Here is a 27926-nt window from a genome sequence, read left to right on the forward strand (position 1 = left end):
TCTAGGGAGCTCTGGGGGCTGAACCCGGAGGTGAGGCTAGGTGAAGTAGATGATGAGGTCTGCTTTCCCATGTGGGATGAAGGTGAGGAAGCAGCCAGTTTTATAAATGAACACGAGGCCTAAGGTTTGAAAGAAACCAGCTTGTTCCAATAAGTGGTTTGGTCAACCCAACACAATGAGCTATAGACTTGATAACATTCTTTTTCAGGTGCCATCACCTCTAACACGTTAACAGGTGTAGAAGGGACTGAGAAATTGGACAGACAGATGAGAAATTGTGGCAAGTTTTTCCCTAAACTTTTGACCTGCCTGGCTCTGTCTTCTCCTTCTCGGGGTTGCTTAGCCTCTTTCTGCCTAGAATCTAGGGTAGGACAACCTCCCCAAAGCAGGCAACACTCATCCCTACACATTGCCAATCGCTTCTTGCTCAGAAAACTGCCCCTGGGTATATGACCACAACCTTCTGGAAAAGGCTCTGTTGTTGGTAGCTGCCATCCAGTCAGCCCTCTGACTCATGGCTGCCCCATGCACAACAGGACCAGACTATTATGCTCCATAGGGTTTTCACTGGCTGATTTTCAGAAACAGATAGTCAGGCCTTCCTTCTGAGTTGTCTTAGTCTGGAAACTCCACTGAAGTCCAGTCAGTATCATAGCAACACGCAAGCCTCCACCGACAGATAGGTGGTGGGTGCACATGAAGTGCACTGTCCAGGAATTGAAGCTGGGTCTCCCACTCGAAAGGCAAGAATTCTACTTCTGAACCACCACTGCCCTGGAAAAGGGTTTAACATCCATAAAATATCATTTTGGCTATTTGTCCCCAGAATCAGTTTTTTAGCCACCACAAGGACTCTGAGGGAATGAAGACCAGGGAAATGGCCACCCCTGTTTAATTTAAAGTTTCAACCATCAAACCAAAACAAGCAAAGAAAGCCATCACCTGACCAAACCAGGCAGCTCCAGAATCAGCTTCACAGCAGAGGCCCGGCTCCTCTCTGCCCCTGGGCCCACTTACCCTCACTAGATGGGGCAATCGCACTGTCGTCCCACTCCAGGTTGGTGGATGTGATGGAGTTGAAGGAGTTGATGGACAGGCTGTCCGACCCATGGACTGAGCTAGGAAGGCAGTCTTCAAAGTCCAGCAGGTACTGAGGTTTATAGTAGTCAGGCATGTAGGGGGCCAGGTCCAAGTAAGGGGCATCCTGAGGAAAGAGTGGGAAAGGGATACTGGTGGGAGGCCCCAGGTGGTCTTCCGCAGACAGCAGACTCCATGATTGGGAGCCACGGATGCCCGGGTCATACCTCCTGTGCTATTTTCTCTTTGGGATATCAATGAGCTTAAGGTAGGAAATTCTGAAATAAGCTGCTAAAAAGAGTAATTTGAATGGCTCTGGCTTTTAAAGTTGTGGTCTTCAGGCTGATAGAGATGCTAGAACTATCAGAACCCAACTATAAGCTATGCCCTCTGACACCTCCTCAATCTTTTATTATTAGAGTCACTCATTTTCTTTAGTTACCACTAGCCAAATTTCTTCTTTAGTCTATGTTGTTGGGGTAGGGACCAAGGAGTTGATTTATTAGGCTGGGGCAGCTGCATCTGTCTTGACGAGCTTGAGTCTGAGAGGCCTATGGAGCCTCTTTAGCTCTTTCTGGGCCAAAGTCACATTCTACAGTGCATGGTGGTGAGGGACCTGACAGTCTGAAGATGGTGGCCGAGAGCATGTCAACTGGGAAGTACGGAGCCAATAATACCTGCCAGAATCCCAGTAAGCACAGGAATGAACACCTTGTCCCCTCTAACACTCAACATGAAGGTGAATACTTCAGTGCTCAAATGCTCCAGGCAATGTGGCTTTTCTCCCAGTTGGGATAAAGAAACAGAAAGAAGCCACCTGGAGCCAGGAATTCTGGCCAAAAATAAGCCAAAGAGAATCACCATCCTTCATTCACTTCTACTGTTCAGACCCTGAAACCGTTCCCCGACCAGGGCAAACAGGGCCTTGCTCCTGCTCAGTTATACTCAAGAGGCTCCTCGAGAGGAACTTAAAAAATGAGTCTGCCCACCCACACTGCCCTCTCCTCCTCCTCTCACAAGCAGCAGCTGTGGTGTCTCACCAGATCCAGGTCGAACCGAATGAACTCCAGCCCAGACACCAAGGTCAGGAAGAGAGTCAGGTGATCATGGCTGCAAACCAGGGCATTCCTGCGAGACACGAGGAGGGACGATGGCAGTTCTGGGTCTGGTTACCAGCTTGGTCCAACCTCAGCATGTTGAAATTTGACACGTGATACCCCCAGTCCTGGACTGCACCCAGCCCCATACAGTCTTTACCCACCCCCTTCCGGTATTCTCCCACTGGGTGCAGAGCTGCATGTCAGTGTGTTCAGACATGGAGCCTGTAGCATAAGGCTCACCAGGCTCACAGTGGCTGCTATAAATACTCTGCTCCTACAGCAACCCCAGGAAAGTCTGTGCCAAAGGGGATGTGTGCATTCTAGACTGGTCTGAGGCCTGGTTAGAGGACTGCACAGAGAGAGCACCAACTGCTACACAGAGCCTAGGGGAAACATCAGTACTTCCGGCAAAAGGTGTCATACTGGTTGGTAAGGTTTCAATAGGTTTTTGGCCATTGCTGACATGTCCTCAGCATGCAAGCCCAGTCTGGGCCACTGATGGGACACACTGTGAGATATGCATGCAACAAGTCTCTGGGATGAGACTCTAAGGGAGCTCTAAGCTACGTAAGACAGCCTGTTCTGGGCACTCACCTGACATAGTACTTATGCAGCAGGCCCAGGTTCTCCTGGAATAGCCGCAGGTAGCTCTCCAGTGAGTTCTCATTGAGGGCCAGGTACAGCCAGGCCCGGCCTGCAAACAAAGGGCAGAGTAACCAGAAGGAAGGTCATCAGGGTGCTGGCTTTTTTGCCAAGCAAGGGCAAAAAGGAAAAAAAGAGAGGGCGAGGGGACCAAGGACTCCAGCAGCCTTCTCACTTGGTGAAGTACCACAACCCCTGAATCTTTATTTTCTCAGCCAGACCCCAGCCTGCAGTTGGCCAGGAAATTCTGATAAAGAGGGCAGATTGAAAACTTCAGACGGGTTGAGAAGTACAAGGAGTCCTCACAGATCCTGCAGGGTGGCATTCATCCCAGCTCAGGGAGAAATGGGAGGCTTCATCATGTGCTCGGGCTGGAATTCGATAGAGTCCAGCTCTCTTTACCATCTCTGGCTCCCCTCTACCCCATCACTAATGCACCAAGCTCTCATATACAGGGAGAAGAGGGTGCTGGCATTTTGACACCCCAATGCCACTGGACACTACAGGCTATCAGGCTCCCAGGGCTGACCCTGACACCAAACCCAAGCCCAGAGCTGCTCCCATCCCCAGCGACCCCCTGCAGCTACTCACTGCGCCCCAGGTTGGTGGCCACATGCTGCAGCACCTCGATCTGTTTGATGGCCTCCCTCCGGGTGAAATGCACCACAAGCACCCAGTAGCCAGATGAGAGGTCTTGCAGTCTGAGAAAATAGGACAGGAGCTGCTATGACCCAAAGGGGGCCACAGCAGGAAGGTGCAGGACATTGGTCCAAGGTACTTCCAGATCCCACAGGCAACCACCATACCTTCAGACCACACTTTCATTTGTTACTGATTCTCTTCCCAATCATTTATACCTGCCCAGAGACTATTTACTGGTATACCTACAGAGAGCCTGCGGTCCATTTGAGTGAGACAAATCCCTTTCTGCCAATGGAAAGATGAAATAAAAGGTGGACAAGGCTAGGGATTTATCTCTGGCGGCCACTCTATTGTGCCCTACCATCCTCTCTAGAAACTATCTCCACCTTACCCATAGAGCAGGGCGTGGTCCAAGTGCTCACATAGACGCTGCAGAACCTTATCGTGGTTCCGGATGGCTGGGGTCTCATCCTCACAGGCAGCAAAGTAGCTCTGCAGCTGGAAAAAAAAAAAAAAAGCACCACAAATTAGAAATGGATGAATAGGAGGGCTACAGAAGTTCTGAAATCAAGGTAGCTGGGAAAACCACAGTCAAATCACATGTCTGTGATGACGTGTCGAGAAGTTTACCTTGAACTGCCCTGTACCAGCTGCTTATTGGAGGCTCCAGAAGGCAAAGGCTGTGTCCTTGTGGCCCAATCCCCAAGAAGCACTCAGTAAGAGCTTTGCATGGCAACAACTTGATGCCATACAGTTCACAGTCCGTGTGTAGGTCTCAGGTGGCACCAGACTTGGGGCCAGGGCCCCACAACTCCAGACGATACTACATACACTGCTGCCTATATCAGTGGCACCCCCTGGTGCCCAGTGTGAGTGTCCCCCATCCCAGAGTTGTGCAACACAATTGAGCGGCCCCTTTGCACATGCTAAGGGCTGATGGACTGGGCCACCTGCTCCCACAGCCTTCTTGCCAGCAGCTGACATAGGATATCGGGTTTGCCTGAGGATCCTGGCAAGGCCAGATATGGATCTGGGTGCATGCCAGGCTCATGTCAAGCCCTACACCAAGAAGGACATTATTCCCAGGCTGGGCTAATAAAAGGTGATTTGGACGGTAAGTGAGATGAACTGCAGCACAGAGTAAACACCCTAAGGCTGGTGGAGGAAAAGGCAGCTCTATTAGCCTAATTAAGGTGAAGAAAGCCCAGATACTTAGACTGAGTTCTCTGCCACTGCAGTTAAGGAGGCAGGGGCGACTTTCAAGTAAAGCCTTAGGAGAAAAGTCTCCAACTTCATGTAGGCTATATTCTTTTTTTTTGTTGTTGTTGTTGTACTTTAAAGGAAGTTTACATTTCAAGTTAGTCTCCCATACAAAATTTTATACATACATTGTTATGTGACCCTAATTGCTCACCCCATTCTGTGACAGCACACTCCTCCTTTCCACCCCTGATTCTCCATAACCATTCAACCAGCTCCTAACCCTCTCTACCTTCCCATCTCACCTCTGGACAGAAGCCGCCCCTTTGGTCTCTTGTACCTACTTGAGCTAAGAGGCACACTCCTCACAAGTATCACTTTATGTCCCACAGTCCAGTCCAAACCCTGTCTGAAGAGTTGGCCTCGGAAACTGTTTTAGTTCTGGGCTGATAGAGAATCCAGGGGCCATGCTTTCCAAGGTTCCTCCAGCATGTAGGCTATATTTTTGTCTGCTGTTGCCCTTCCAACGTCAGAAGGGAGTAGGGCATGAGAAAAGAGCACAGACGTCAGTACACTGCTCTCAGGTCTAAGCTCTTGGGGCTGGAAGCAGGGGTAGGAGGGCAGCAGGAGGCAAGATCCATCAACCACACCAACAAGCACATGCTCCTGGAGAGAAGCCAACCATTCAGCAGCACCCACAACAAAAATAGCCTTTCTTCTCTGGGGCCCAAAGCAAAGCCCAGCAGCCCTGCTAGCCAGCCGGGGAGAGACCTCAGTCCTGTGGGGTTTGCTCTTCCTCCCGAGAGGCGGGCGAGTCAGAGCACCAAGAGTAAAGGTTTCCAGAAAGGAATGAGCAGTGAGCCTACCAATTTGCACAATTCCCTCTCAGCAGTGACCAAAGGCATTCTCACACACTTCAGTATTAAGAACTACAACATCAATGCCAAGCTTTTTTTTTTTTAATTTTAAAATCAAAGTACATTTGAGATCAATCTTAGACAGATGCTAGAGCTTGAAGGGTCCTTAGAGATCTAGTCCAGTTAACTCATTAAAAAGGCAACGAAGAGGCTTATTCTTTTTCTTGATGATAAAAGTAGCCGTACCCCAAACTACTGAAAAACAGAAAAGCATCCATGCATTCATTCACTCATAAACAGAGAAGGTGGCTAAGGCCAAGAGGGGTTAAGCCCCTCACTACAATTTTTTAGCTAAGCAATGGAGCCATGGCTGGAACCTAGGCCCTTTCTTAGGCCAGCCAAAACAAAAACAAAAAACCAAACCCATTGGTGTCGAGTTGATTTCAACTCATAGCGACCCTATAGGCCAAGATACTCTTAAAAAAAAAAAAAAAAAAAAGAAGTCTGAAAACCACATTTGCTGATTGTAAAATTTCAAGCAACGATAAAGTATGCATCAAGTATAAAAACCTCCTGCTCCCCTATACTCCACTGTCAACAGCTTGGAGCATACCCTCCCAACCCTTCCTGTTCACTCGGACACATACTTTTTATAGAAAAGTAAAATGGGATCGTGCTATACTCATTATTCTGAAACTTGCCTTTTCTTAACTCAACAACAGCATGTCAAGCGTATATTTCCATATCATTACATATAGATCTACTGTGTCCTTTTAAACACTGAAATCATATTCTAAAATATGAATGCACCATGCTTTAACCATTCCCCTCTTGTTAAACATTTATATTGTATCCATTTTCTTGATATTACACATCATTGTAATGGACATCCATACATTCCTGTGTGGCTATTTCTATAGGATAAGTGCTTAGAAGAACTGCTGAGTTGAAGGACATGCACATTTACAATGGGGCTGGGCCCTAACATTTACCCATCTAAAATGTTAGATCAATTTACGGTCCCACCACCCTGGGTATAATTAGTCTAATTCTTGCCAATTTGATTGGTAAAAAATAGTACCTAATAGTTTTAAGCTGTATTTCTCCGATTACTAGTGCAGTCGAACATCTTTATTAGCCATTTGTACTTCTTCTGTGAGATGTCTACTCATAACCGGGCCCAATCTTCCACTGGCTGCTTGTCTTTTCTTTTTTTTTTTTAACTTAGATCAAAATTTATTTAAGAAAGAAATACTCTGATGACCGTTCAGTGATATAGTTAACCAACCAAGCAACCAGTTGCCATCAAGTTGATTCTGACTTGTGGAGACCCTACGTTTCAGAGTTGAACTGCGCTTCATAAGGTTTTCAGTGGCTGCGACATTTTGGAAGTAGATCACCAGACCTTCCTTCCGAGGTGCCTCTGGTTAGCTTGGTGCCACAAACTTGTTGGTCAGTAGATGAGCATTTAACGATTTGTGCACAGAGGGACTCCACAGAGTTAACAGGCATCTATTATTATACTAGGTATTGGACTAAGTGTTTTAGGAAATATAACTGTTAACAATAACCAGTATTTACAACAGGAAAAATGTATTTAAAGAACTTAGACCAGCCTGGCACTTAGTGGGAGCTCAGAAATACTAATTTCCTCCTCACTCTTCTCCAGGAACTTTTTTTAAATTTTATTGTTGTACTTTAAGTGAAAGTTTACAATTCAAGTTAGTCTCTCATACAAAAATTTATACATACATTGTTACGTGACCCTAATTGCTCTCCCTATACTGTGTGCTTGTCTTTTTCTTATTGATTTGTTGCTGCTCTTTGTTTGTTAAGGATTTAACCTTATTTGTTGCCATGTGTTATCAGTTTTCCCCAGTGTCAGCTGACCTTTAAACTTTGCTTATGGGGTTTTTTTCCTATTCAGAAATTTTTATTTTTATGTGGTCAAATCTGTCAATCTTTTCCTTCATAGCTTCTCATTTTTCCCAGTCTAAGATCACAAAAGTAACCTTTCTTTTTTTTTTAATAGTTTTAGGATTTTTTTTTTTTTAATGTTTATATATGACATAAGGATTCAGTTTTATTATTTTCTGGATGGATAACCTGTTTTCCTCATACTTATTAACAGTCTAGCCTCTCCCCTACTGATTTAAGATTTAATATACCACTACTTTCTAGATATCTTTGTTCTATTGGTCTATTGCCTATTTCTATGCCAGTCTCCCACTTTTAATTATTTTCTTTCTTCTTTTTTTTCCTTTTAAAAAAATTTTTGGTGAAAATATATACAACAAAACATACACCAATTCAACAATTTCTACATGTACAATTCAGTGACGTTGGTTACATTCTTCAATTTGTGCCACCTTTCTCGATATTCTTTTCCACAGTATTTCACCACCATTAACATAAACTCACTGCCCCCTAAGCTTCTCATCTAACCTTTCAAGTCACTGTTGTCAACTGATCATATATAGAAAATTCCTTAAAAGAGCATAATACTCAAGGCAAATGCACTTTACTAATTAAGCTAAACTACTGTTTGGTTTAAAAATGACTTCGGGGGATAGTTTCAGTTTAAGGTTTAAAGATTTCCTCAGGATAATATTTTTGTGGGTGGTGGCAGGGGTCATCCAGCCTTAATGGCTCCAGAAAGTCTGGATTCCATGAGAATTTGAAATTCTGTCCACATTTTCCCGCTTTTTGATTAGGATTCCTCTATAAAACTTTTGATCAAAATGTTCAGTAACCGTACCCAGGCACTGTCTAGTTCAGGTCTCATGGCAAGGGAGGCAGTTGCTCATGGAGGCAATTGGACATCCTTCTCTGATTCCTGACTCTCCTTCCTCTGCTGCTCCAGGAGACTAGTGATCAACTATTGTACCTTACATGGCCACTCACAGCTTTTGAAACCCCAAGCACTACACAATGAACTAGGAGGTAGAACAGAAACACTAAAAACAATATTAGGCCAATTGACTAGGATGTCCCATGAAACCATGATCCTAAACCTCTGAACCAAGAAAACAAATCCCATGAAGTGTTCGATTATATATAAGCAGTATGAGCAGCTGCTTTTTGTTGTTGCTGTAATACATATATATGTAACACAACATTTGTCAGTTCAACCTTTTTCAGGTGTATAGCTTAGTGATATCAATTACATTAATCATGTTGTACAACCAATTATTTTCATTTTATTCAATATGGGGCAACATATGGGGCAACAAGTTCACCTTATCCCCAACTATTCTTTTCCATAACTGTTTTTAACTATTCTGGCATATTCTTTTAAAATCAAATTTCATTACAATTCCCTTTGGGATTTGGAGTAGAATTATAATCCAGAGATTATATTGGGAAGAAATATGTTTGTAATATTCAGTCTTCTCATCCAGGAACATGAATTTCTTTCCATTTATTCAGGTCTTCTTGCATATCCTTTGGTAAGTTTTACAGCTTTTTTTCTGTACGTCTTGAACATTTATTTCAAGGTGAGTTGCATACATATACATAATATTATCTGTTAAGGAACAATCTGTAACCATGAAACAATTTCTGCAAAAAGTACAATATAAATAGAGTATAACAAGGTGGTTAGAGTGAGGGCTCTAGAGCCAGGAGGCATGGGATCAAATCCTAGCTCTGGTACTATGGAGTTGAGCACCTCTGGTAAATTACTTAACCCACTAGCTCTCATTTTTTTCTCTTCTGCAAAATCGGTTAACAAAGACTGGTTAGAGCTGAACTGTCCAATACAGTAGCTATTTAAATGTGGGTATTTAATTAAAATTAAATTAAAAATTCAATTCTTCAGTTGCGCTAGCCACATTTCAAGCGCTTAATAGCTATAGTGCAGATATAGAATATTTTCCATAATTGCAGAAAGTTCTATTGGACAGTGCTGGTTTGGAGATCAAATGAACTAATGATGCAAAAGGCTTAGTGCAGAGCCTGATACAGAGCAAGTGCTCAATAAATATTAGCTGATATTATTAACAAAAATGAACCATATTCTTGGACAAACCAGTGACACAGCACTTAGCTAAACATAAGTTTAGGTGAAAGAAGACACAATGATGTACTCTGCTGGCAATAACTAATATTCTGTTCACTAGTTCACTCGGAGGTGGTTGCAAAGCCTATTCTTTAACCACTCTTTACAGCAGGTTGACACATTGTTCCATCATCTCAGGGGACATGGAGATCTTGTGTCAATGCTACAAACCAGCACAGTTCTTGAGAGGAACAGGAAGGACAAGGAGAATGTCTATGAATCAATGATGGAAGAACTTTAGAAGCTATGTCAACAGCTTGAGCTCATATTTTGCGAGTTGGCCAGCAAAACATGACATAAAAGTAAATAAATGGCAGAGGTACGCTCCTATAGTCACAGTGAGACAGTAGCCAGGTAACCATTTACTGCACCAGTAAGATCTGTAGACCCTGAAAGAACGGATTTGGGCAGAGTGGGAAGGAAGTAAACATGGAAGAAATGAGGACTCCTGAACAACAAAATTAATGGAATGAGTATAACAAATATAACTCAGCCTGGAAGCACAATTACCATCTTTTATGCCAAATTACTCTTCAGTTACACACAATATCTGTTGGTGGAGCTAAAACCAGCTATAATTACAGTCACCATTTATTGTGTGCTTATTATGTGCACTAAGAGGGCGGACAGTGGTTAAGAGTGTGGATTCTGGAGTCAGACAACTTGGATTTGAATGCTGACTCTGACGATCACTGTGTGACTTTGGGCAAGTTACTTAACCTTCTCTAAACTCGGTTTCCTCATCTGTAAAATGGCCTTAGTAATAGCACCCTCCTTCAGGTTGTTGTGAGGGTTTACATCATGCTTATACAGTATTTCTCAAAGTAGCTGGCACATCGTAAACACTTAGTAAATGGTAGCAGTTATGATGATGATGATGACACACGTTTCACACACTATGTAATCATCACGGCAACCCCATAAAGTAAGTCACAGAGCTCGTAAGGGACACAGCCAGATTTTACATCTAGGTCTTTTCATCAAAACTGGGTTCAACTCAAATTCTAGTAAAAAGACCAGACTTAATGGTCCGTGACTGGAGGAACCCCGGAAAGCATGACCCCGGGATTCTCTATCAGCCCAGAACTAAAACAATTTCCGAGGCCAACTCTTCAGACAAAGATTGGACTGGACTGTGGGACATAAAGTGATACCCGTGAAGAGTGTGCTTCTTAGTTCAAGTAGATACATGAGACTAAATGGGCAGCTTCTGTCCGGAGGTGAGATTAGAAGGCAGAGAGGGTTAGGAACTGGTTGAATGGACGTGGGAAATCAGGCATGCAAAGGAGGAGCATGCTATCACAGTACAGGGAGAGCAATTAGGGTCACATAACAATGTATGTATAAATTTCTGTATAAGAGACTAACTTGAAATGTAAACTTTCACTTAAACTACAATAAACAAATAATAATAATATAAAAAAACTTGGGTTCAAGATCCCTGAATGAACAATGTGACACAAAAGATTATACTCTATTTAAGTCCCCTTCTAGTATGATTTTAGATTTTAGATCAGTGATTCTTCTCGAAGCTGCACAACAGAATCACTTGGGGGAACTTAAGAAAAACAACAATGCCCAGGTCCTTTCCCAGACCAACTAAATCAGAACTGTTCATTCCTTGTGGGGCCCAGGAATTAGAAATTTTTTTTTTTTTAATTGTGCCTCAGGGGCAGTTCTACTCTGTCCTATAGGGTCGCTATGAGTCGGAATTGACTCGATGGCAATGGGTTTTGGTTTTAGGTAAAAGTTCACAGCACAAATTAGTTTCTCATTCAAAAATTTATACACAAATTGTTTTGTGACATTGGTTGCAGTACCCACAATGTGTCAGCACTCTCCTCCTTTCCAACCCAGGTTCCCAGTGTCCATTCGTCCAGCTTCCCTATCATTGCCTTCTTGTCTTTGCTTTTGGGCACGTGTTGCCCATTTGGTCTTGTATACTTGATTGTGTTTGTTTGTTTTTTAATGCTTCCCTGGTAATTCTAATGTGCAGCCAGGGCTGAGAATCACTGCTTTAGACTGAGCAGGCACAGCCAGTGAGGAGGGCAGAAACCGAGGACAGCATGTGCTCTAGAAGCCAAGGGGAGAAAGCTTTCAAAGGAAGGGAATGATCATTCATCAGGGTCAAGTTAGACAAGGACTTAAAGATGTTGGAGGTGCTGGAAACATTGATGAAAGCAATTCTGGTGAAGAGGTAGGGACGAAAGCCTAACGGGAGTGCGTTAAAGGAGTAGGAGCTTATTTGGATCTTGATTCAAACAAACAAGGAATTTGTTTTAAATGACATTTATGAGGCAATTGGAACCTTGAAAACTTAGTAGATATTTGACGATATTAAGGAAAAATTAATTACAATTAATTTTTCAAGCTGTGATAGTAGTAGTGAGGTTGTATGAAAGAGAATCCTCATCTTTTAGAAATACACAGTGAAATATTTATGGATGTCTGGGAACTTCTTCAAAATAAGCAGGGACCTAGGTATATATCTAAAAGAACTGAAAGCAGGGACTCAAACAGATACTTGTACACAAATGTTCATAGCAGCATTATTCACAACAGCCAAAAGGTGGAAACAATCCAAGGATCCATCAACTGATGAGCAGATAAACAAAACGTGGTCTATCCATACAATACAATATTTTTCAGTCATAAAAAGGAATGAAGTCCTGATACATGCTACAACATGGATAAACCTTGAAAACATCATGCTAAGTGAAATAAGCCAGACATAAAGGGACAAATATTATATGATTCCACTTACATGAAATATCTAGAATAGGCAAATCACAGAGATAGAAAGTACATTAGAGGTTAACAGGGGCTGGGAGGAGGAGGGAATGTGGCATTATTGCTTAATGGGTACAGTTTCTGTTTGGGGTGATGAAAAATTTTTGGAAATAGATAACAGTGATGGTTGCACAACATTGTCAATGTAATTAATGCCACTGAATTGTATTTATAAACTAGTTAAAAAGGCAAATTTTATGTTATATGTATTTTTACCACAAAAAAAAAAAAAAGTTAAAAAATAAAATAAGCAGGGGAGTGGATGGGGCATAGACGACACAAAACATGCCGTGAGACAATAAGAGCTGAACTGGGCTTCATTACAGAAGTTATTCTATTTTTGGTTAAGGAAGAGAGAGGGAAAAAGAAGAAGAAAAAAGGAAGAAAGGAAAGACAGGACAGTAAATACAGAAAATTTATTTGCCAAAAACTGGGGCAGGAAATGGGGTGGAGTAAAGTCCTGGAGCAGGAAAGACTGGACGGGACCTGCTGCCCAGGGGAGGGCTGCTCACAGATGGGAGCTCAGGAGGGAGGCCCAGGAGCACAGATGCAGGTGGGAGGGTATGCTTGGCTGTGGCAAGATGAAGAAGCTCTCGTCAGAAGAAAATTTAAAAAATAAGCAAGGTCAGTAGAGAATGAAGAGAGGGATCAAAACTTAAAGTGATTTTTTTTTTTTTAAAGCTGTGGTTTCTCTGTTGTTGTTGTTGGTGGTACCATTGAGTCGATTCTGACTTATAGAGACCCTCTGTACAACAGAATGAAACACTGCCCGGTCCTGCACCATCCTCACAATCGTTGCTATGTTTGAGTCCATTGTTGCAGCCATTGTGTCAATCCACCTCGTTGAGGGTGTTCCTCTTTTTTGCTTACCCTCTGCTTTATCAAGCATGATGTCCTTCTCCAGGGACTGGTCCCTCCTGATAGCATACCCAAAGTACATGAGACAAAGTCTCGCCATCCTCACTTCTAAGAAGCATTCTGGCTGTACTTCTTCGAAGACAGATTTGTTCATTCTTTTGGCAGTCCATGGTATATTCAGTATTCTTCACCAATACCATAATTCAAAGGCATCAACTCTTCTTAGGGCTTCCTTATTCACTGTCAGGCTTTCGCATGCGGTGGTTTCTCTAAAGTCCATTAACTAAGAGGCCTCTGTCCCCAAGGTGTGTTCACAGACCAACCCTGGATTTGCTAAGCTGCTCCTCTTTCCCTGCTCCTGTTCCTTGGGTGCGTTCAGGCACCAGGGCCAGGAAGAGCCCGGGTGTCTCAAAGCCAGCCGGCAGTGCTCCCTGCTGAGCGCTCTGGGAAGACGGGCCATCACGAGACTGCGCCAGACCCCGTGGCTGCAGGGAAATGTGGGTGGCACACTCCAGCAGGCCAAGAAATGCCTGACTCAGAGCATTTAAATTAAGGCCAGTCCCACTCTCTGTTCCAAGCTGCCATAGCCCAGCCCTCTCTGCCTCGTCTCTCTCTTAGAGACACGCAACCACAAAACAAGTCCTAGGACTGGCTGGCACCAAGAAATCCTTCCTTCCAGAAGTGGTCCCTAATAGGTAACTCAAAGGTAGCCATGAAAGATTATAAATGGTCAAATGAAAGTAAGACGCACTCCCTCCTTTCCTTCCCCTGGTCAATCAGGATCAAAAAGCGGTTGTGCCACTGCCCAGCCCAATACATGGGCGATCTGGATTCTAAATCTGCTACTGACTCACAGGCTATACTGGAAAGGGGGTGGAGGTGCAGGGGAGGGGAGGGGCACCACTTCTATATTTACAATTATATAGACTATACAAGATAGATCGAAAATCCCTACTAACACCTCAGGGGTGTACGCACGGCCCCCTGCTGCACCTGCTCTGTCCGTATTCACCACACACACAGGCACACACAGACCTGTGCAGGAGAAACCGGCCTGGTGCCACCTGATGCGCATCTCTCTTCTGCTGCCCTGGGAGGAGGTCGCCAGGTAACAGCAGCCTCCCTACTGGCTCCACAGAGACCAAATATACTTAGATGACAGAATGTTTGGGCCTCAGCAGCCCAGGTCTAGGAGGTGTAAATACAAAAGCAAAAAAGGCTCCAACTGAAGGGAGGGGGGGCTGCCACCTCACCTCATCACCTCTTTTAAAAATTAAATCAACTGTGGCCATGGTTAAGTGATCCCGACTCAGACTGAGCCAGGCTGAGCTGCAGAGACCCTCTACACCATACTATACCAGTTGCCCTTGAATCAGTTCCTACTTGTGGCAACCCCATGTGTTGTAGGGTAGACCTGTGATCTATAGGGTTTTCAAGGCTGTGACCTTTTGGAAGCAGATAGCCAGGCCTTCCTTCCAAGGTGTCTCTGTGGGGGTTCCAACTGCCAATCTTTTGGTTAGAAGCTGAGCACTTAACCATTTGTACCACCCAGATACTCCTAGGGACCCTCTAAGGACCACATCCATGAGGCTGCCCCTCACTTGATGATGCTGCACGGGGCACTGCAGTCAGGGACTAGTCTTGTGGAAAGTGAGAGGGTGCTGCCTACCTTGTGTTTTGGAATTCTCTCCCCAGTGTGGCTACCAGTTAGTCAAACAACCCCTCTGGTCCTCACAGACATCCATTCTTCTTTCCCAGTCATACCCTCAGAGGAGAGGCGAGCTCAAGTCATGTGATATCATTCATCCACTTTGGAGGTGGGCGTCCCAGACCTTGATATCAGACTCCCCTGGCGAGGAGACCCTAAGAGGCTCATCCATATCAGTGTGACAGCTGGAGAAGGGTTGGTGTGGTTAGACTACCTGGTGTCCCTTCAAGGAGGCCACCCGGACAACTTCCCCACTCTGATCCTGCATCAGCAATCTGTACTGGCTTCAAGCACAGATATGAAGGGAGAGGCAAGTGCTTACCATCCATGCCCTCAAGAATAAACAAACAAATAAGTAAATAAGGTAGGCAGGTTGGAGTTTTTTCATTCCCAGCAAAGCCTGTTAAGAACAATAATGCCTGTTTTACATGATCCAAGGAATGGAAGGCAACTGCCAACAGCATTTCTGTAGAGAATCTCCAGCTGGAATCTAAGATAAGGCTGGGTGCTGGCCAGAGCTGAGGAAGGTTTCAGAATCTAAAAAGCAGAAGAATCCTTAGAAACCACTTATCCAGGAAGCAGAGCTTCCTGGGTGCCTCCCATTCAGTAAGAACGCCCTGTGCAGGAGGGTGTGTGAGGGGAGAGAGAGAGCGTGAGAGAGGTTATCATGAGACAGGTTAGTGGTGAGAGAAATTCTGACTACTAAATGTGCCAAAAACTCAGAAAAAAATCATCACGTAGCCAGAACTCTCAGTTTATAGGCCAGGAAACTGGGGCCCAGGGAGGTGAAGGCACCCTTGCGTCTCCTGGCTTTCCCAGTGGCCCTTCCACTTGGCTCAGAGTCTTGGCCAGGTTTGCTCAGACAGCACAGAGAGAAAGATCAAGAGAGAAAGATGTGGCAGTCTGCCTCCATAAAGATTTGCAGCCTTGGAAACCCTATGGGGCAGTTCTCCTCTGTCCTATTGAGTCATTATGAGTCAGGATCGACTCAACGACAGTAGGTTTGGTCTTTTGGTTTTTGGTGCTCCTTCTGCTTCCATTACACCTGGGAACAAAGCAACAGTTGGGGGCACCTGCTGTAACTACCCGGGGAGTGGGCCTGCCGATGTCTTCCTGAGGAAGGCAGACCAGTAAGGGGCCTTTACTGATGGGCTCCTGTAGGAGGAGTTGGGGGCCAATGTCAGGAATATCCTAGGCACTTCCTTCTTAGACATCCTGAGGGTATCAACAGAGGCTTTGGCTGCTGGGAGCCAGCTGTTCCACCAGCCCCAGGCAACTGCAATGCTTCTGATTTACTCTTCTAATTTAAAAATCTCTAGCCTAAGATCCCACCCCACCTTAGCCGGGAAAAGATTTCAGAACTAGAGAACCCAGTAATCATCCCTACACCAGAAGCAGTCAGGCATCCTGTGATTCAGAAACAGTCAGCCTGGTTTCTTGGCAGGTATGGAAAACACCATCCAGTGGGCTGGCCAATGCCCCTGCTCAGGAAGGGCTTGTGTCCAGCTGGGCGGGATCCTTGGACTAACTGCACCCCCACGTGTAGAGGCCTCATAAAGGGTCCACTGTGTGCTTACACGCGCGCCTCCATTTTTCTTTAAGCAAGTTTGATGAAATTAATGCTCCTTAACCATTCATTTGCCATTAAATACAGCCTGCAATTATAAGCTGTCTTTCCCCACTTCCCAAATCACTGCTCATTAGCCCCTTTGTGGGAGAAATGTCAGGCTCTCTGTTTTATTGGCAGCTCTGATAAAAGATCTGCCAGTAGCAGTAGGTGGCTGAATTATCCATGGATTTCATCTTTCTTTGCTTTCTCTGGGGTGTAGAAACAGTGACAACTGAAGGGGACTTGGCCTAGCTGGGCACAGACCTCTTGCATCATTTGAGAGCTCACAGTTCCCAAAAATGCTTCTTCTTCCTGCAAGGGGAGTGTCCAAGCCTCAAGGAACTATGATCTGCCTCTGAACTCAGCATAGAACTTGACCTCTTAGGGAGGGACCAAGGGCTCCTTTCAAAGAAGGGAGAAAAATGGTAAGAGGCTCTGCCAAGAGCTCCCTAGGCAAACACCAGAGACCCAGAAGCCAGCCAACGGCCTAAAAGAAAATACAGCATACACGATTCTACTCAATTCAGGCAGAAACCCTGCACTCTGCTTTCTGAGCACTCCCCACTGGCACTGGCAGGAGGAGGGAGGGGGTTTTTCAAAGCCTCATTTTAACCAAATTCAAAGCATGGAAGCTTTTCCTGGTTCTGTGTTCATTTTTCACTTCCCTTTTCATCTGCTATACCTACAACATGATCTCATGAGTGCCTCCTCCACCCAGACAATCAGTTTGTTATTAAGGAAAAACAGTCATCAAGCCACTGTCTACTTCACAGTGTTAGGTTGGGAGAACCCTGGAAGGACCCTTGCCTCCATTCAAGGCCTATACAACACAGCAAATACTTTAAGGCTGCAATTAAATTCAGGGTTAGGAAGCATGATGAGAACCTCATGGATTACAAATCCACATGGTCACTGAAGGACATTTGAGAGGGCTTGGAATATAGGCCTATCCTATTGCAATTTTGAAGTTGTCAAGGATTTCGTTTTATTTGGATCCACAAGCAGGAAAGACAGTCTTGGAAACCCTATGGGGCAGTTCTACTGTGTCCTATAGGGCTGCTATGAGCCAGAATCAACTCGATGACAATGGGGGTTTTGGATCCACCATCAACGCTCATGGAAGCAGCAGTCAAGAAATCAAACGACACATTGCATTGGGCAAATCTGCTGCAAAAGACCTCCTGAAAGTGTTAAAAAGCAAAGATGTCACTTTAAGGACTAAGGTGTGCCTGACCAAAGCTATGGTGTTTTCAATCACCTCATACGCATGCGAAAGCTGAACACTGAATAAGGAAGACTGAAGAAGAATTGACGCCTTTGAATTATGGTGTTGGCAAAAAATACTGAATATACCATGGACTGCAGAAGAACAAACAAATCTGTCTTGGAAGAAGTACAGACAGAATGTTCGTCAGAAGCAAGGACAGCAAGACTTCGTCTCATGTGCTTTGGACATGTTATCAGGAGGGACCAGTCCCTGGAGAAGGACATCTGCTTGGTAAAGTAGAGGGTCAGCGAAAAAGAGGAAGACCCTGAACAAGATGTACTGACACAGTGGCTGCAACAATGGGCTCAAGCATAACAACGATTGTGAGGATGGCGCAGGACCGGCCAGTGTTTCGTTCTGTTGTAAATAAGGTCGCTATGAGTTGGAACCGACTCAACAGTACCTAACAACAACAATATTCCAATTTGTTTAATGTCTGTCTCTTCTAGAATGTAAGCCTCTAGGACAGAAGCCTGGTAAGTTTTGTTCACTGCTGATTCCTAGTGACTAGAAGTGCACATAATAGTCATTCAACAAATATCTGTTAAATGACTGGGTGGTTTTACGGAGGACTCATGGGAACATATTATCTGTTATAAATTTCACACAGACATCCTGGAGATAAGACAGGGCATAGAGAAATGGAAAGAGCAAGAGCTAGAAACATGGTTTAAATCCTAGGTCTGCCCCCTTACAAGCTCTGTAACCTTGGGCAAGTTACTTCTCTGAACCTCATTTTCCTCATGTATGAAATCAGATCAGGAGCCATCCTGACTGAGGGAATGTGTGTACGTGTGCCCAGCACAGTGCTGGCCCACAGAAGGTGCTGGAGAAATGGAATCTTAGGTTTTATTACTCCCCTTCCTCTCAGTGTGTTTGGACACTATGTAACTCAGAAGTCTGTGAACACTAAAAAGAAAGAACTTTGGGGGGAAGTGTGAAGAGAGAAGGTTGACTACTCACTAAGATTCAGTTTGGAGACTTCTGTGGATTTCAACAGTCTGCATTAGTCTCTTCCTTGTTCTCACACATGACTGGGTTTCTCAGAATCTGTTAGTTCCAACTCTTAAATACAGTTATCCTGGGGGGAGAGAGTGGGGATTACAGGCAACTAATACTTTCTTCCTTATGTATTTCTGTAATGTTTGTAAATATGTATAAGCACAGTGGGAAAAGATGAATTACAAATATATACAATCAGGGAGAAAGTCTATGTTGCAGAGCCAGCTGTCTGGCTGACAAGAGGGGGACCTTCTCAGGGCCCTGGTGGTGACAATAACCAACAGATCCATGACCAAAGTTTCAGGTCCAGCCGAATGGACTCTCCCAGAAGTCTTCCTTATTCTCCTGCCTCAAATGGAAGTTCTGGGACGTTCGCACTTTGAGCAAGCCGCAATAAGGAGGAGGACAGGGCTGGAAATGAAAGTCCACACAAAGCACACAGCCCTGCTGGCTGGTTAGACTCTTGAGGAGGAGAGCTCTGAACCCAGAGCTGGTCACTTCACTAGATTACTGTACTGCAGAGTTCCAGATCCCAAGCTGAGACATGTGCTTCATCAGCAGTGATACCACCTGGAGAGCTTTTTTATCGTAAGAGAGAAGAGATCCACTGCTTTCCTTGGATGCAGGGCAGTGCCAGCTGCAGCAGCGACAAGCTCTTGCCATGACGGTGAATCCTGACGGCCGGGATGAGCATTGTAAACAAGAAAGGGAAGAATGGCCCAGTCTGGAACCCCACGGCACCTACAAATGCCAACCTACCTCTCACACAACATTCACACTCAGATACCAGCTCCTTTCTTTCCACATTAAAGTGCATCTTGACCCCTCCGCCCCTTGCTCAACAGTGGTTTCCAGGCCTAACATTTTTTTCAGTTAGCAGCAGATTTTCAATCTTGCTGGGAATATCTTTCCACACTAGGATCCAACTAGATGAGTTTTGAGAGGGAACGGAAGGAACTCACATGGCTCCATCTGAAACTCTGGAGTGTTAACAGTTGCTGTGAACAGAAAGTCAGCTGTAGTCCACCCCATGTGAACAGGGAGCCGGGTGCTGCCAGATGGTGACCTGTTCATATTTAGCCCCAGGTGCAGTGAGCTTTCTGCCTGGCCTCCAATCATCAAAAGGGCCTTTCAATCTGGATGTGCTTGGGCCAAGCCAGGGAGAAAGAGAGAGCCCAGGGTGGGCTGCAATGGGATGAAAGGACCACAATGTCACAAAGCTTCAAACAGAAACCTGATGCTAGAGAATCACTTAGTAAAAGGAGAACCCGTATCTTAAAACTGAACAGGCAGGTCGCAGAAAAAGCACTTACCACTTCTCTACCTTGGGCCTGCGTGGAGTTACTCACAGGGTCAGGAGCCCGCTGTGCGCACTTATGTGGCTCCTGGTCAGGGCCTTCAGGTCCCTCCCAAACCTCGCTAAACCAAAAAACCAAACCTGTTGCTCTCGAGTCGATTCTGACTCCTAGTAACCCTATGTGTTATAGACTAGAACTAGCTCCATAAGGTTTTCTTGGCTGTTATCTTTAAAGTAGCAGATCGCTAGGCCTTTCTTAAGCAGTACCACTGATGGGGTTCAAACTGCCAAACTTTCGGTTAGTAGCTGAGCACAAACCGTTTGCATCACCCAGAAAACTTACTTAACCTGTTGCTGTCAAGTCAATTCCAACTCACAGTGACCATACAGGACAGAGTAGAACCGCCCCATAGAGTTTCCTAGACTGTGATCTTTACAGGAGCAGAATGCCATATCTTTCTCCCGCAGAGCAGATGGTGGGTTCGAACCACCAATTTTTTGGTTAGCAGTGAGTACTTAACCACTGAACCACCAGGGCTCCTTTAGGGACCTTTCTAGACAGCCTCTGTTCTGTGAAAGCGAGGAATGGAACAGAGAAACAGCTACTGCCTCTAATGCCAACACTAGGACACAGGCAGGAGAGGAACAGACAAGAGGAAGGAAGATGGATACTTAGTACTTCCATCTATAAAATGTGTGTGTAGATATTATTTTCTGTAGATCTTTGCTCTGGTGATTCAGGTCATTAGGGATTTTCAGCACTAGAAGCCAGAGAGAAAAAACTATTGCTCTAAGCCAAACGGTCAATACAATTCTCACATATATCTACCAGGCCTTGTACAGAAATCAGCTGCCCAGCTAATTTTTAATGTACTGGCAGATCTAACCTATCTGTAGGAAAAACAGGAACAAGGCCGCCACCTGAGAGGGGCTTTTCAGCTGCACTAACCAGCTGGGTGGAACTTTATTTAACAGCTGCAGCTCATTCACAGCATCAGTAGATCCCAGACTGGGAGGTTCCGGCTCAGCACAGTGAGCCTGGCCGGAAATAGAACCTCACTCACAGCCTAAACTCCAGGCAGTAAATGACTGCCCAGACCAGGGTGGGTGAGCGACCTAGGGGACAGAAGTCTGTCAATGCCTAGGGTATTCACTGAGGGAGGGTTTATTTTATTAAAATTGATCCACACTATGTTATGGACTGAACTGTGTCTCCCAAAAATATGTGTTGTTAATCCTAACCCCTATACCTGTGGTTATAATCCCATTTGGGAATGGGTTTTCTTTATTATGTTAATGAAACAGTGCAGGGTGTGTCTTAAGTCAATCTCTTCTGAGATATAAAAGAGATTAAACAAGTAACCAAGAAGCAGAGATAAGGAAAGATGTCACGCCACATGAAGATCACCGAGGAATAGCAGGTGAAGAGACAAGGACCTTCCCCCAGAGCTAACAGAGAGAAAGCCTTCCCCTAGAGCCAGCACCCTAAATTCAGACTTCTAGCCTTCTAAACTGTGAGAAAATAAATTTCATTTTGTTAAAGCCACCCACTGTGGTATTTCTGTTGTAGCAGCACTAGATGACCAAGACACCCTACTTACCAGTTGTGGTAGAGCTGACCTCAACTCATGGTGACTGTGCTCCAAAGGGTTTTCAATGGATGATTTTTAAAGTAGATCGCCAGGCCTTTCTTTCAAGGGGCCTCTGGGTGGACTTGAACCTCTAACCTTTTGGATAGCAGCCAAGCACATTAACCTCTAGCACCACCCAGGGACTCCTTACCCTACTTAAGGGGAGTGGAATTGAGGCAGAGGAGAGGGAGGACAGAGGGCTCTTACTTTTTATTCTATACATTTCTGAACTATTTGTGTGTTTTTAAAAACAACTACTTATTTTTTTAGAATGATTTTTCATTGTTATCTGGTCAGTGTTCTTTGCTAGACACAAGGTTGCCTCCTTGGGAAGTCTTCCCTGACCACCTCCTCCCAAGCAAACTTCCCCGCCCATTCTTGATCACATTATCCTGCCTAACATCTTTATAACACTTAGCATGATTTGAAATCATCTTTTTAATTGTCTACTAATTTATGGTCCTTATTTGCCTCATTCGCTACTACATCCCTAGTGCCTAGAACAGTACCGACATTTAGCAAATGCTCAGTAAATATTTTTTAATAAATGAATACATGGACACTTGATTGAATTTACTAGTGTCCACATTCATTCCACAGGCCTGATATGATGGGCAAAAATACAGTTACAGTAGAGAGTTGGTTAACTGTAAGAGTGGTCACACCAACTTCTCTGAAAGTGATCACAAGTCTACTCTGGCGAGGACTTTTTGTGTACACACACACACACATATATACTTGTCCCTTGCTATAGTTATCCTCTGAGACTGATATATTCCTGTGAGACAAGGGTTTGAGTCAAAGAGAATAACAGGGTCAGCAAACCATGCCTGTGGGCTGAATCCAGCCTGCTACCTGTTTTTGTAAATAAAGGTTTATTGGAACACAGCCATACCCATAAGTTTATGGATTGTCTATGGTTGCTTCTGAGCTACAAGAGCAGAACTGAGTAGTTGCAACAGAGACTGTATGGCCCACAAAGCTGAAAATATTTACTATATGGCCTTTCAAGAAAAAATTTGCCAAACCTTGAGCTTGAAGAAACAGAAAAGTGTAATAAAAGATTTTAACTTGCCCAGAAGCAGTGAAGGCAGGAGCAAAAACAGAAATCTGTACACCAATGTTCACTGCAGTACTTTTCACAATACCCAGAAGGTGGAAACAACCGAAATGTCCATCAACAGATGAATGGACAAACAAAATGTGGTACATACACACAGTGGAATATTATGCAGCTGTAAAGAGAAATGAAGTTCTGACGCATGCCACAACATGGATGAACCTTGAAAACATTACGTTGAGTGAAATAAGTCAGTCGCAAAAGGTCAACTACTTTATGATCTCACTTATATGAAATAAGCAAATATACAGAAATCAAAGATTATTAATGGTTACCAGGGGTGGGAGGAGGGGGAGTTTTTGTTGTGGGGGAGGCGTTGAGTTTATGTTAATGGCCATGGAACGTTTTGGATGAGGATAGAGATAATGGTGGCACAACATGAAAAATGTACTGAGCTGTAAACGTGGAAGTTGTGTTGGCAGATGTTTTGGTGTATATGTTTCACCACAATTTAAAAAAAAAGATTTTAACTTGAAAACTGCACAACAGTAAACTACAGAGTTCACAAAGGCATTTGCAAGTAATAATATTAGCAGCTAACATTTTATTTAGCCTTACTAGGAGCTCTGGGGACGCAGTGGTTAAAGCAATCGACTGCTAACCGAAAGGCTGGTGGTTCGAAACCACCAGCGGCTCCACGGGAGAAAGATGTGGCAGTCTGCTTCCACAGACATTTACAGCCTCGGAAACCCTGTGGGGTTGCTATAAGTCAGAAGCAACTCTATGGCAGTGGGCTTGGTTTGTTTGGTCTGGCATGTGCTAGTCATTGTGCTAAGTGCTTTAAATTATTAAATTATCTTATGTAATTTAATTTCATTATAACTCTATGAGTAGGTTCTGACTGCTGAGGGTAATGTTGTTGTTAGCTGCTGTTGGGTCCGCCCCAACTCATGGCCACTCCATGTGTGTCAGAGTAGAACTGTGCTCCATAGGGTTTTCAATGGCTGACTTTTCAGAAGTAGAACATCAGGCCTTTCTTCCAAGGCACTTCTGTGTGGACTCCAACTGTCAGCCTTTTGATTAGCAGTCTAGTGCTTAACCATTTGTGCCCCCCAGTGACTCCTGCTGAGGCTAATAGAGGTCCAGTAATTTCCTAGGGCCAAGACGGTCAGTGATGACCCAGGATTCAAACGCTGACCCAGGTCTGTGTACTTCTGAAACGTGTGCTATATCCTCTACATCATACGGCTTCCACAGAAAACATTTCCAGTTACATCTAGCAGAACCCTCAGCACTCTTGAGACTGGTGAAGTAGAACTGTCTCCTTACTGTTCTCAGACAACCACCTGGGTGTCCTCACTTCCTTAGGGACACTCAAGCTGTTCTTCTTATCATGAATGCCCACTTCTTCTGTATCTCTGAATTCTACTAATTTGCCAAGATCAGTTGAGCCCCCCCTTTCTGGGGGTTTCTCCTTGCCCTAGTTATTTTTCTTTATTCTGCCCCTAGCCAATAAATAAACTGCTGAAGGGTAGAGCCTGCCTCTGACAGCACCGAGCCTTTGCTCATCCTGCACACACGAACAAGAGACATTCACAGCTCCTCAAAAACAAAACAAAACTCTCATGAAAACCACTGCCTTCCTTCCCCTGGAGAAGATGCTACTTAGCAGAACCACATGCCAATCTAAAATGCCAACACTCTCCTTGACTTGGATATTTCTCTTTAACTACTAACAAATCAGCAACCACAGTCTTCATTATCTGCACCTGGGATGTTTCTGCCATCTCTCTTTCAAGAACAAATGGAACTTGCTTTTTACTGTTTTCATTTGTGTTAACTATTAAACTCCAATTCTCTCTAAACCCCAAAAAGCCTATCCCCATATCAGAACACAGATTCCCTTGCGTTCAGGTGGGACAACAGCTATTTCACCTCTTTGGTGTATAGTGTATGTTCGTCATCACAAATCTAGGTGTAAAAATTGCTCAACAATACTGCTTGGGGATAGTGGTTACCCTTGGGGACGTAATTTCTGAGAGGGAGTACCAGGGGGACTTCTGGGATGCTGGTCATGTTCTTTCTTGATCTGGGTGATGGAAACATCAAGCCATACACTTATGATCTGTACATTTTCTGTTAAGTATGTTATATTTCAATAAAAACATTTAAAATACTCTTTGCAAACAGCAACACGCAACAAATTTTTCTTCACAGAAATATACATCTCATTTTCTTCATGCAACATCCTTAGGAAAGAATCAGTAAGACCATTTCACTAGTGGTAGGATGGAAGAAAAAGGCAAAGCAACTCTCAAGGTGCCGTATAACAGATATAGGTGAGACTGGTGTTCAAGGACAAACCTAGCGCCACACTCTCAACACCTACTGCTGTAGCCAAATTTACAGATTCCTATTAGAAGCACAATCAACACCTGTGGAAGCAGCAGTCAAGAAATCAAACAACACATTGCACTGGGCAAATCTGCTGAAAAAGACCCCTTTAAAGCGTTAAAAAGCAAAGATGTCATCTTGAAGACTAAGGTGCGCCTGACCCAAGCCATGGGGTTTTCAATCACCTCATATGCATGCGAAAGCTGGACAATGAATAAGAAAGATCGAAGAAGAACTGACGCCTTTGAATTGTGCTGCTGGAGAAAAATATTGAGTATACCACGGATTGCCAAAAGAATGAACAAATCTGTCTCGAAAGAAATACAACCAGAATGTTTCTCGGAAGTAAGGATGGCAAGACTGTCTCATGGACTTTGGACATGTTATCAGGAGGGATCAGTCCCTGGAGAAGGACATCATGCTTGGTAAAGTAGAGGATCAGCAAAGAAGAGGAAGACCTTCAACAAGATGGACTGACACAGTGGCTGCAACAATGGGCTCAAGCATAATGATTCTGAGGATGGCACAGGACCAGGCAGTGTTTCGTTCTGTTGTACATAGGGTTGCTACGAGTCAGAACCGACTCGATGGCACCTAACAACATTAGAAGTAGCTACTCTGATTCAGAAAACCAAATGAATTTCATGATGCAAGAATTATACCATAGTTCTCTGAAACACAGCATACAAAGGAAGTAGCTAACAGGTTCAAATGGTATTGTAAAACCACCATTAGATGGTGAGACACTTGAGACATCTTCAGACCCTGTAAAAGTGAGGAATTGGTTCTAACACAAATGAAAAACCTACCACTTAGCTAAAACTGGGTCAGGCATCTTGCTGAACACTTTACATACATAATTTCATGTAATTGTCACAACAACCCTAACGTTATCCCTGCTTTACAGATGAGGAAACTGAGGCATGCAGAGGTTAAGGAACCTGCCCAAAGTTACAGGATTATTAATGAGCAGGGCAGGGATTCAATCCAGGCAGTCAAACTCCAGAATCCATGTTCTTAACAATGATGCTAGTCATGCCTTTGGTTACAATGCACCCAGGAATAGATTTCCAGTTTCGAGTGTGCAATTATATTTTTGAGCTGCATTATAGCTCAATAAAATGTGCTTGTCCAAGCACAATTATAAATATTTTGACAAATACACACAACTCTTTCATAAATGAGAGCCTGACTTACAGCGTGGGTCTGTCTTCAAAAGATCCGTGCTTACACAGGGGACAGAGTGCTCATGTCTGCTACCTCTCCACCAAGGCCTTTCTCCATACATTTGTTTGAAATCCAAAGACAAAATACTTGACCTACCTGAAGCCACAATCAGCCCAGATTAGACTGGAAAGATCAGCAGTCTTCCTTTCTCTTCCATTATGAAAGACATATTGCTTTTTAACAAAGTATTTGCTCATCCTGAGCTCCTTGAGTAAGCAAAAACTATATCCTATTGCATTAGCAAGACTCAGGAAAACTAAGTAAACAAAACTCTTGTTGGATCTCTGCAATGTTACCTTTAGTTGTGCTATTAGAAGAGTATTTTGGATCTACTTTTCCTTTCAAGGTACATTTAACTATACGAAATGTAAAATTGCTTGCTTATGTTACCTTTGAGGAATTTAAGTGGGGAAAAAGGACAATTATTTAAATATAATGGTGATTTAATTAATTTTTTTCACTTTGGTTCGTTGAAGTAGTAAAATACAAGCTATGAGTCTTTTTTCCACCTCTAAGTCATTTTTTCAGCATTGTTTATACGACTTTGAATTCTGGTTTGGCCATTTTGGTTGTAAGTGAATATGAATTCTACCTTCTAGCATGCGATTGTTTCAGATAAACTGACTTCATCACAAATACAGTTCCATGCCCTGAGAGGTAATCTTTGCTACCTGGATTTGGGGAAATGATCTCTTTTGCAGCACGCCCCACACAGCAAAGTGTCTGTGGTGTCACCAAGTTCCATGAATCACCATCCAAAATGCAATTCCCAGGTACTTGGGGTTCTCAAAGTTCTGAAACAAGCCTCTTCGAAACTGCCCTCCTTGAATAAGATTATTCATGGAACTTCCCAGGACATTAAGGCAATGTCTCCAGAACACAGAGCTGGGAGAACTGGTCATTGCCTATCAACCTGCCTTCATCCTGTCAGTCACCCTTCGAGATGCAAACCCGGAGGAAATCCGAGGATGCCGTGCATTCCACCCAGGGATGCGCTGACAGTTGGGTCCTCCTAGGAGCTTTTCTGGAGGTGCTGCTGGTTGAGTAGGGGGCACTAGTGGGTGACTTGCTCCTCTCCGGTAAGGCAGGGGCCCTGGGCCTGGCTTTTGGAAGCGCTGAGGATGCTGACCTTAACTTGGTTCTTTTAAAAATAGCTCAGAGGCCGCAGCGCTCACGTGAGTGGCCCCGCTTCCCCTCCATCCGCCGGGGGCTTCCGGCGGCTCCTCGCCCCCAGGGTCGCGGAGGGGAAGAACGGTGTCCCCGAGTCCCGGTGACAGGCGGGACCCCCGCCCCGGGCACAGACTGGGAAGGAAGAGGGGGCGCTGGATGGGGTCGGGAGCCAGGGCAGGGCGGGCCCGGCTCGGACTTGGGGCCCGGGGCGGAGAACAGGCCCCCGGCGGGCGCCGCGGCCGCGCTCACCTTCTTCACTGACAGCGAGATGTTCTCCAGGATCCGGTCTTTCACCTCCCGCGGCTCCATGGCGCCGCCGCCGCCCCGCCGCCTCT

The 27926-nt window shown here is 44.5% G+C and overlaps 1 protein-coding gene across 2 annotated transcripts in view; it reads right to left on the reverse strand.

Moving 5' to 3' along the window:
* Window positions 1-27906, reverse strand: part of PLEKHM2 (pleckstrin homology and RUN domain containing M2) — a 40285-nt gene extending 12379 nt beyond the window's left edge. Inside the window, exons 1-6 of one of the 2 annotated variants that reach the window (XM_004377223.2) lie at window positions 27841-27906; window positions 3853-3959; window positions 3411-3520; window positions 2772-2871; window positions 2118-2205; window positions 1018-1204 (exon numbers count right to left, since the gene is read on the reverse strand). In XM_004377223.2, coding sequence (XP_004377280.1) covers window positions 1018-1204; window positions 2118-2205; window positions 2772-2871; window positions 3411-3520; window positions 3853-3959; window positions 27841-27900 — 652 coding nt within the window. In that variant the 5' untranslated portion in view covers window positions 27901-27906. The remainder of the gene's footprint in view (window positions 1-1017; window positions 1205-2117; window positions 2206-2771; window positions 2872-3410; window positions 3521-3852; window positions 3960-27840) is intronic. The other variant, XM_023732157.1, reaches the window with a different exon arrangement.
* Between the last annotated feature and the right edge of the window lie 20 nt (window positions 27907-27926).

This window comes from Trichechus manatus, unplaced genomic scaffold (genome assembly GCF_000243295.1).
Source record: "Trichechus manatus latirostris isolate Lorelei unplaced genomic scaffold, TriManLat1.0 scaffold00048, whole genome shotgun sequence".
In the NCBI taxonomy this organism is placed as follows: Eukaryota; Metazoa; Chordata; class Mammalia; order Sirenia; family Trichechidae; genus Trichechus; species Trichechus manatus.